The sequence below is a fragment of the Falco biarmicus genome, chromosome 1 (genome assembly GCF_023638135.1).
Source record: "Falco biarmicus isolate bFalBia1 chromosome 1, bFalBia1.pri, whole genome shotgun sequence".
Classification (NCBI taxonomy): Eukaryota; Metazoa; Chordata; class Aves; order Falconiformes; family Falconidae; genus Falco; species Falco biarmicus.
The window spans coordinates 56,259,292-56,269,926 of NC_079288.1; the positions used below are offsets into that span (position 1 = coordinate 56,259,292).

Consider the following 10,635-nt stretch of genomic DNA (forward strand, 5'->3'; position numbering starts at 1 on the left):
CCCTTAGACCAGCAACACCTAGTTTTAGCACTGGAAGTCTACACTGCAGCCATCACAAGGGGAATGTGAGAGGAAACAAGGAAAGGCAGAGTATGGGACGGAACCCCACCGATAAGATCTCTGCACTGGCACAGGACTCTGTATCCTTGTCATTCAACTGTCAAACTCCTGGTTGTTTTTTTTTTTTTTTAAACATCCACAAACAACTCTAAGAGACCTGTTCTCTCTGCAGAAAAGCTGATGTACTGTAGAGTATTATGGTGCAACAGAAGAGCGGACCAGGCTCTGTCATTTAAAAATACTGTATTTTATTTACTTCAGAAAACCTAAGGGTAAATGAGCAGAGAGTGTCACCAATGATGAACCCACACAAAATCTATGAGACATGAGATCTTCACAACCATATTACACAAAAACCCCATGAAGAAGTGAGACTTGTTTGGATGCTTTTATCTGGGCATAATGAAAACCCCTAAAGCAACAGCTTTCATAGAAATAGCTTTCTTCTTAGTGGAAGCAGGAGGCAACTAACATCCAGATTAGTAGCATTCCCTTGCCAGAGTTATCACCCACATAAGAAAGCTAGGATATTTTTTGATTGTACCAACACATCACTGCTAGTAAACTTGCTCTCACAACACTGTTTCAACCACATCTTTGATAATACTATACAACCAATCTGTTTTCCAACACCCAGCAGTATCTGGCCTGAGGATACACCCCACCATGTGCATGGTTTCCTGTAAAGAAAGAGATCTGTGAGCTGCTCATTTGAGCCAACAGCATCATGCCGACCTGGCTCAGCTGGCTGAGCTGAACTCCATGGGAGCTATCGTGGTGGTCTCTCCAGTACTGCACAATACAAGAAGCATGGCCTAAAGTAACATCCACCTACAACACACTAGTAGATAGTTTCAGATTCAGTACTATGTACAATTTACTCTTACTTAGTATACTAAGGAGCTGTGGTATTTCTTCTGAGACTTGTTATTTGACTGAAGATTATTGAATCTTTCTGTCCACTGGGCTGCAGAGGGATGCTGCACTCTGGCTATACCATCAGGTTAAGAAACTTCAACAACCTGCCTCAGTTCTTCAAACAGGGGTGTGAGCTCCTTCTCTAAACTTACAATCAGCCCTGGAAAGAGAAGAGACAAAACATCCCATCAGATGATGTAACTGAGAAACCTTTCTCCAAATCCTACAGCTCCCTCCCCACTGCATGTCACAGCCAGAGTCTTCCACAACATGAAATGTTTCACCGGAGCTGCTCATGCTCCACAAGAACAGTGGGCAGCGCCCCCAGCACCAACAGGGGCACACCCCATGCAGCACAGCTCTCCCCCATACTGCTGCGTGCCTCTACTATTGCTTTACTGCTTCCCACAGCTACTGAGGCCCAGGCAGCTGTGCAAGAATTAAATCCCTTTTGCTTGCACTCATTAGCAAATGCCCTCATGAGCAAGGCCAGGTGCTTTTCTGAAGCATTTCCCCACCGCACAGAACTGGGTGGATAGAGCCACATGTGTGTAACCTGGAACTGACAGACCAAATAACTGGTACGTACAGTACAGTCATTGCTGATGCAGTGAACGCTCCCACACAGCAAGGGTGAGGTTAATCACAGGAGAAGTATGCTTTAACAAAATGACAACTTCAGCAAGTCACCTGAAATCTTGACTTTTTGTTCATGCCTTTCCCCTTCTCTCCTTGACAATAAGCTGACAGAATTCATAGCAGGAGCAAAGTTTATATACCCTGATATAAATTTGGGTAAATTTTCAATTAAACACCTAGGCCTTAAAATACTACAATATTTAAAATACACATGAAGACATACCAGTATTGGCATTGCTGCTAGCAATGAAACTTACTACCAAAGGTAAGCGATTGAACTGCACCACCTGCAAGGAAAGAGAAACAGCGTTCAGCCAGCAGCACATATTGGACATCACAGCTCTGCCACAGAAATTCCTTCTGAAACAAACAGCCTCCTCAGTTTAAAGGACAGGCAGGAGCAAGAGCCACAAGGCTGGCTTTTCAGTGTACCTATTCAGTAAGATTCACGATTAAAAACACCATCGTTTTCTGAACGTGCAGTAATTAGGAATTTGCAGCACGCACTGCTCATACAGCTTTCAGAATCTGTTATGAAGGCTTTATGTTCTGTTTTACAAACAATATCTGTTTATAATTAGTGACACTTAAATAAGTGTGTGCAACCTATTTCATCACTAATCTTGCTGCCACTTTGAGGTAAGAAAGTTTTGGATATTTTTTTTCTTTGTACACAAACTGGTTATTTGGGTCCTCAAATCCATCATCAACTAAGTTTCTCCTGCTTCTCAAGTTCTAGTGGTCTTGAGAACCTTTTATTGTGACTGCGGTGAGTGTGCGCAGCATCAGTATGTTGCTTTGATTGTCCTGATGCAAGTAGCTTACTGTTGTGCTCAAGATCCCAGCTCCCTATTACTGAAAAGAGACTGCTCATCACCTGTGGAGAGCATGATCTCCATAGTGCACACTGCAGTGTTTGCAGCTGAGATTTCTGGCAGATAACACCACAGAGCACAGGAGGGAGGGAAATGCCAGGCTTTCTAGGTACAGTACTCTGTACTGTGGTGTCAGCTTTTAATGAACTTTTAACAAAGACCACACTCTCCACTATACTGTGTGTAAACTCACCCATTCACCCATTTATTTTCCAGAGCTAGATACTGCAGGCTGAATGGTTGGCCAATTTACCTCAGTCACAATAAAAGGTTCTCAAGATCACTAGAACTTGAGAAGCAGGAGAAACTTAGTTGATGATGGATTTGAGGACCCAAATAACCAGTTTGTGTACAAAGAAAAAAATATCCAAAACTTTCTTACCTCAAAGTGGCAGCAAGATTAGTGATGAAATAGGTTGCACACACTTATTTAAGTGTCACTAATTATAAACAGATATTGTTTGTAAAACAGAACATAAAGCCTTCATAACAGATTCTGAAACCCACATGAGCAGCACCTGCTGCAAATTCCCCAATTACTACATGTTCAGAAAACCACCATTTTCAACCAGTAAATCTCAGTTTTGAGAAATGTAAGAGAAGCTTAAACTGCAAAAGTTTAGTTTAGCCATTTAAGCAGTGTGAGAAATAAAACACGAACAGTACAATAGCTGCCAAGTGAGAATCTAGCAGAATTTAAACAACCTTCTCTCCCTTGCTCGATGTAATGTAGGAATATAGCTCAGGTCACAGAGAACAAATCACACTGAGGTTACTCACCTGGTATGTATTGTAATAGCAGATGATACTTTTGTTTTTAGAAAGCCCTAGTTTACTGCCCTGATCTGTGGCAAGGGCAAAGGTGGATAGAAAACCAGGTCGCAGTGCATGTTCTGGAGCATTATCATTGGCAACTGGAACAAAACAAGAAAGATCTTATCTTTACATAGTATAACCTCCGAGAGCATCACAAATCCCTGTCCAGCTTAGTGCCCTGCCAAAACCAGATCTGCTGTTGAGGAACACATAACACTTCTTACATGCTTCTGCAACGAGTGCTGGACAGTTCTTCATGAGTGGTACAATATTTAATATTTTGTACTCAATCAGTGCTCATTACACCAGCATCCTTCCTAGCATACCTAAGAAGCAGTCTTTTCCATTAGGATGCACAGCCTGTGCTGATGCCACTTTGGTTTTGTGTCCCTCGCCGTTTGTGCTGATTCCAGCCTTCGAATTGATTACTGGCACATGGTCACTTGAATGAAAACAAGTGAAGATGTGCAAGTTCTGCTAGGTATTTAAATACTTCGGGACATTAAAAAGCAAACTAAATTAGACAACGTGTAATAATTGGATGTGCATTGCTTCTGAACAAAGACCAGCTCTCTAGTACTTTGTATCAATCAGCCTGTGAATGACTTAGAAGATACAAGGACCTTAACAGCACTCCAACCCTTTTCACAGAGGAAAACTTCCATGGCCTACAATTATTGAGGACACAAACAAAAGGATAAACTTAGAGGTACATAATCAACCACTGAATTTGAAGTAAGAGTCAAGCTTAATTCTTCAGGTTTGGATATTCAGGGCTTGAGTATAACCAGAGAAGATTCTGCCGTACTTCTCCACCCCCTGCTGTTCAGTCAGGATATCGGTTGCAGGGCACACAAGAAGCTGAAGTTACCTTTGATAACAGGCACACCATCTCTATCTGAGACTACAATAGCATGAAGACCTTCAACGCTGCAAAAAAAAAAAAAAATAATGAAGAGGAGATGTGATTTTAAAAACTGAGTAATTAGTAGCAAAGATCTTTTTTTCCTGAACAAATGCACAAGGAAGGGGAAAACAGAGAAAACTAATGCCTTTGCTAATTTAGTATTTCACTGAAAGCGATTTGTTCTGTTCAGTATGAGTGGTCTCTTGAAGCAGTAAAGAGAAATAAAAAATAAAACTACGGGCACGAAACTTTCAGCTTCAGAAGGAGGCCAGATATTACCAATTAAATTTCGTTAATCAAGCAAAAGCTCGAGTACGCTGCCCTCGCTGAAGGGACACCGGTGTCACCACACCTGCACGTTACCGCAGACCGGAGCCCTTCCAGGCGGCAGTTCCCGCAGGGAATTCCCAAGGATGCGGGAAGGCAGCCACGCGGGACGCTCCCGGCACAGGCGGGCACAGCTCGTCCCCGAAGGAGCCCCCGGAAGGCTACAGAGCCGCCCGCAGCGCGGGCTGCTTCCCCCTCGGGTGGGCAACAACGAGAGCAGCGCGCCGGGCCACCCCCCGGCCCCCGCCCCGCCGCCCCCCGGCCCCGGGCTCCGCCGCGGCCGGGGCAGTGCCCAGGTCCCGCCGCACCACTCACCTCGGCAGCTTCTTGTACAGAAACCTCTTCAGGTCCTGGGGGCAGAGACAGGCGGCGCGTTACCGGCTGCCACGGAGGGCGGGCGGAGGGGGCTGCCTGCGCCCCGCTCCCCGCCGCCCGCTCCGGCTCTCCCGCCCCGCCAGGCCCCGGCCCGCCCGCCCGCCCCCCATCCGGCTACGCCCCGGAGCTCCCCCCACATCCCCGCGGCCTCCGCCCGCCGCCCGGCCGCCCCGCGGGGCCGCACTTACGTCGGCCATGGCTGGGGCCTCCCAGCGCCAGCGCCGCCGCCGCCGCCTCCGCCGGCCTGCGAGACGAGAGGGCGCCCGGTCACCCGCGATGCGGCGGGAGCGGCCCCCGCCTCCGAAGAGGGCAGCGGCAGCGCTTCGCTCCCTCCCCGAGGCCCAGCCGCCTCCCCCCGCCGCACCACCACGGTAGAGACCGCCCCCACCCGCCACGGGAAGGGACGGCGGTCGGGCCGAACCACCACCGCACCGGCGAGGGGGTGTGGGGGTGCTACCGTACCCGCCCCGCCCTACCTGTCCGTGCGGCCGGCTCGCCCTGCGCTGCCACCGCCCTGGGCGCCCACACGCACGGGCCCGCCGCAGCCGCCGCTTCCCCTTTAAGCCTCTATCACATGACGGCGCGCCACCCCCCGAACCCGGAAGCGCTGCATCGCCGCCGCCCCGCCCTACCCGCGCTGCATTGGTCCCGCTGCCCACGCCCAGGCATGCGCCCGAGCGGCCGCCGGCAGCGCTCGGCGGGGCGGGGCGGGGCGGGGCGGGGCCGGGAGGGGCGGGGGCTGCGTGTGGCACCGCCCGGTTCGCGGGGCGGCGCCGCGCTCGTTCCAGGCGCCGGGCTGCGGTGCAGGGCCAGCCACGCGCTGTGTGCCCGCTTGGCGTCAGGGGCTCTGCGGACAGCCGCGGGCTCGGAACGAGCTCCTACTGCAAACAGCGGTGGCGGGACCCGGGCGGGAGCCTGCGAGCCCGAGGTGTCTCCGCCAGGCTCACGGAGCGCACCTCGGGGGCTGCTGCGAGGGTCCCCGCCCCGCCGGGTGGAAAACGCGGGTCGGTGGCAGAAGCGGGGCTCGGCTCCGGGGTGGGCCGGTGCTCTCTGGTGACCCCGCGCCGCTCCCACAGCGGAGGCTTTGGCTGAGGAGCGCGTGTGGGGCGCTGCTGGCAACGGCAGCACGAGCTTGGAGGGGAAAAACCCACCAAACCCACAGCGTTTGGGTCAGAGCAACAGCAACAGCAGCGCCCGTCTGTGCTCAGCGCGGGTGCGCCCCGTTGTCCCGCAGCGATGCCCGTGTCCCGCACTTGCGGACGTGGCCCCCCGAGCCACGGAGCTGCAGGTGAAGAAATAAAACTCACCCAGCTCGTACCCGCAGCGGAACAACGGGAACTGTCTGTTCAAAGCGTTGTGTCAGAATCCAGGTCCCTACTGGTAGATCCAACAAAACCCCCTACAACCCCGCTCAGCCTGTAACGGTTTTGTGGGGTTTTTTTCTCTCTTAAAAAACCAGAGCCGCTGCGTCCCCGAGCACTGTTGATACCCAGAAGTTTTGCTTAGACGGAATACTGGCACTTAAAATAATAAAACCTGATGCTCACCTGAAAATTGTAAATGTTCCTGAATGTGCAGGTCTGGTGAAGTTTTAAACAACCCGAAAGAATGAGGGAAGCCAGTTTTTTGCAAGTGACAGAGGAAAAGCTCATCCAAAAGGACAGGTTTATTTCAGTATTAAGAGTCCATATCTCCTTCTTGATCCAAGCCATGCAGACACAGCAGTTTTGATAAGGACTTGGCTGCAACAGAGAGGTACCTAAAGAGATCCCCATAAAATCCTCATGTATAAGCTTCTGGTAGTATTTTGAAAATGCTACCCGGGACAACCTTGGTCCATTCATTTATTAAAAATTTCCCTACCATATGATGAAAATGTTTTAAAATGCAACTGGCTTTTTATAATTCGTAGGCATGATGCTCAATGATTGATTTTACTTGTTTCCCTGTCACATCGAGCACGAATGAAAGCTATGCAGAAGCATCTGTGAGATGGCTCCTGTATTCCTAATATTAATGGGAGTTTTGTCTCCTGTTCCGGTGTGTCCTGGTTTTGGCTGGGGTAGGATTAATTTTCTCCCTAGTAGCTGGTACAATCCTGCATTTTGGATCTAGTATGAGAACAACGATAACACACTGAAGTTTTAGTTGTTGCTAAGGGGTGCTTATCCTAAATCAAGGACTTTTCAGTGTCTCACGCTCTGCCAGGGAGGAGGTGCACAAGGAGCCAGGAGGGAGCAGAGCCAGGACAGCTGACCTGAGGTAGCCAAAGGGCTATTCCATACCACGGAATGTCATGCTCAGTGTATAAGCTTGGGGGAGCTGGACAGGGGGCACTGGTCGCTGCTTGGGGACTGGCTGGGCATCAGCGGGTGGTGAGCAGTTGTGTTGTGCATCACTTGTCCTTCTGGTGTTTTATTTCTGTCTCTCTTTTTGTTGTCTCCCTTTTCATTACAATTATTATATTTTATTTTGTTTTAAATTATTAAACTGTTCTCTCAACCCACGGGATTTACCTTTTTACCAGTTCTCCCCCCCATCCCACCAGGGGCTGGGAGGAGCAAGTGAGTGTAGTACTTAGTTTCTGGCTGGGGTTAAACCACAATGCAATGACAGCCTTTCTATACACAGAACAAACCAGTACTGTTGGGAAAAGTATATCCTACATGAAGGGTAACATTGTAACTAAACATTGTATTCTAATATTATTTATTTTTAAAAATCTGGGGAAATCTGATGCTCAGACTTAGGTCCTGCCAGACTGAGAAGTCTCACAATTATCCTGGAGAAGTATGAGCAGGGTAAGTTTATAATAGCATACTGCTTTCCTGTATTTATTACATTTGTACTGTTTGCTCCCTGAAGTATCTTAAACATATGCCAAATACAGCACAAAATTTTACATTTGTTACATGGTCCCTTTTCTCCAGGCTCCACCCAGTGGTTTGCAAAGGAGCACGGGGAAAGCCAGGCAGCGAGATCAGTGGGGTTTGCAAGATTACAATGAATTGTTAGCAGATAAGGGCCACAGCACCAGGGCTTCTGACTGCCAGTCGCCAGGAGTCCTTATAACCAAGCTTCCTCTGGTAAAACTGACTGCACTCTGTTAACCCAATTTAGACAACTGGGAAGCTAGTACTTTTTAAAGTTACAGCTTCAGGAATTTGTATATTAACTGATTTTTTTACAAGAACAAAATGTTTGCTTTTACTATTACATTTTCTTTCTGCTCTCTTCGACAGACCTACAAGAAGAAAGAGTAACAACTGTTTAGGGGATGAATGAAATTTATGGAACAAACAACCATGTTTGTTTTAAAAAACATATTCTTGCCCTCCTATTTTAATCCTTTTACAGCATTCATTACAAAATTATATTAAAAATGTATATAATTTAAAGTTGTCTCTGCAGCCTATTTACATGCACCTGTATACATTTCAGTGCTATAATGCTCTACCTTTTCTGGGAAACTTGTAACATAATCAAGACTGTTTAAAAAAAGTAAAAAACCCAAATTTAATCTTGTTTTACCTTAACAGTTAGAGAACTTGTTGGGAAATGTTCATCAGATGTTCATCAGATGTGAACACTGAATTCACCTGTGACTCAGGATGCTCCATAACTAGAACATATACTGATGTTTTATTTCAGCAGATGCAAATCATCTCCCTTTTTCATTATGCTATGTCAGAGAGTCATGCCAAGATTTTTCACTTTTTGCAGGACTTTCCTGCTTGTCCTTTTAGAGCAGAAATCAAGAACTCATGCTTATGCTGTGTTTAATTCTAGATTAAATAGAGATGACTAAAAAAATAATTAAAAAAAATCAGGAGTTAATTCTAGGTAGCTAGAAAAGTTGAGATATTTTTAGTCAGGCTGTTCAAAAACAGTTTTGGTTTTCCCTTTTCTTTCCAGTATTTCATTTTAATGTGAGAACTTCATCTTCTGAAGAAAGGCCATCTGAAAAGATTCAAGTACTTCACCCTCTTCAATAAGCATCTTGCTCATAAGGAAATTTGTTCTGACCTTTCCATCAGATTCCTTCAACAAAACCAGGAAAGATAATGACATTTCTGAAGAAAAAACCTTCAGACTTGAGAAAAAAGTAACAATCACGAGGACAGAAACACCCACTTGGAATATTAAAAGAATGTTTGCAGGCTGTATTTAGAGCAGGTTAATCTTTACGCTATAGGAAATAATAGCATCCTTATGCATACTGCTGCATGTTTCGAAGTGTGCAAGTATTTAATCTGTTAAATGCTAAGTAGCATTTTTCCACTAGTATAAACATATTGTTTCCTTCTTTGAAAATGACAATTGCAATAGATAATCCAATGAAACACAGCAGCTTAGGTCTCACTTTTAAACTGCTGGGATGTGTGTGTTGCCATAGGACACATCCACTGCATTACTCCATTTTGCTGAAGCACTGACAGCAATCTAACCCACCTAACACAGCTCAACATCCATCCGTTTACCTGCTTCTCAGCTGCAGCAGAAGTAACTGCAGGACAGACATAACCCACCCAATTACTGTAAGCAGCTTTGCTAAGACCATCTCTTCACTCTGACTTCGCTGTTCTGACATTTGACAAATGTGTTATATATCCTTTTTCCTCTTAACTAAAAGATCACCTGCAAGCTCAGACTCATTTGTGAACGGGAAGGCCCGAGTACTTGTTAAAGCCTTTAGAACAATTTTCTTCTATTAAGAAGACACAGGAGTACCAATATGTACTTTTGATAGTTTGTTTTCATTACTGTAATTACAATACATTCTGGACAGTTACAAAATCCAGAGAATCACGTTTTCTCCATAAATCTCTGTTGCAAACTTCAAACATTTGGGTGCCTTCCATTACTTTTGCACACTTTGACTATTATCTTAGTAAGGACATCCAGTACAGCAACCCTTTTGTTTGGTTTTTTTTTTTTTTTGTTTTGTTTCAGCAGCTTTTAGTTCTGCTTTGTGCCTCAGGCTTTGAAGTCCACCTTGAATGCTGGTTTAGCTGCTTAATTAAAAGTCTGCAGCTAGTCTCTCTCATGTTACACTAGTTCATTAGAGGACATTTCCAGTGGGACAGTTTAGAAAAGGTATATATGCAAAATTATTTCTGGGTCACTTAGAGCAATAGCATTCAGCATATCTCTAAAGTCAAATCTTGCTCTAGATCAGAAGGACTTCCAATGAAGTCGAATGTTAAACTTTCAAATTAGAATTAGTCTCCACATAAAGTGATAGCATTGTTAAAAGACAGCAATTTTCTCAAACAAAAAATACTGCCCTTATTACTAGCAGCTGGCATTCTCAAATACAAGAAACATTCTCCTGCATAGCACTGTTAAAAATGTAAAAACATCAGCTACTGAACCTGAAAAGATTTTCAACATGCTTTTGATAAACTTAGCTGCCTCCAAACACCTCTCTGCAACAGCAGGTGTGGCTACACAGTTTCCACGTACAGGCCACTGAGTTACATCATCTTGTATGTAAGAGCCAAATGGTAGGTTTGCTCATTTCTAGGAAGTCAGTCCAGCAACACTCTGGTCCAGAAAAATGCATGCCCTACCTCTTCTGCCCTGGGACAAGTGATATGGCTCTGACCACAGGAGTATACTGCAAACTAGCAAAGCATTTAAATAGTTGGCAAAAGTGTCAAAAGGCACATAGCTTGTCCTTAACAATATTTCCGTTCCACTTGCAGTGCCCATTGA

General features: G+C 46.1%; 1 protein-coding gene and 1 long non-coding RNA gene across 2 annotated transcripts; one reads left to right on the forward strand and one right to left on the reverse strand.

The window, feature by feature from the left end:
• Positions 1 to 286: 286 nt before the first annotated feature.
• LAMTOR3 (late endosomal/lysosomal adaptor, MAPK and MTOR activator 3) lies at positions 287 to 5,527 on the reverse strand. The gene is made up of 7 exons (XM_056327083.1): positions 5,394 to 5,527; positions 5,106 to 5,161; positions 4,858 to 4,892; positions 4,180 to 4,238; positions 3,273 to 3,406; positions 1,841 to 1,904; positions 287 to 1,138 (listed from the first exon to the last, which is right to left on the reverse strand). Exons 2-7 carry the CDS (start codon positions 5,112 to 5,114, stop codon positions 1,065 to 1,067), a joined length of 375 nt encoding a protein of 124 aa, XP_056183058.1. The 5' UTR covers positions 5,115 to 5,161; positions 5,394 to 5,527; the 3' UTR covers positions 287 to 1,064.
• On the forward strand, positions 5,155 to 8,814 carry LOC130144068 (uncharacterized). The gene is made up of 4 exons (XR_008820004.1): positions 5,155 to 5,288; positions 7,662 to 7,718; positions 7,848 to 8,003; positions 8,160 to 8,814. It is a non-coding gene; the product is annotated as an uncharacterized LOC130144068 (long non-coding RNA).
• The last annotated feature ends 1,821 nt before the right edge of the window (positions 8,815 to 10,635 follow it).

Excerpts from the sequence above, each read along its gene's own strand:
- LAMTOR3 (XM_056327083.1), bottom strand. Across the intron at positions 4,239-4,857 it reads CTGTACAAGAAGCTGCCGAG|CGTTGAAGGTCTTCATGCTA; the intron begins GTGAGTGGTGCG and ends TTTTTTTTGCAG. Across the intron at positions 1,905-3,272 it reads GCTATTACAATACATACCAG|GTGGTGCAGTTCAATCGCTT; the intron begins GTGAGTAACCTC and ends CTTTCCTTGCAG.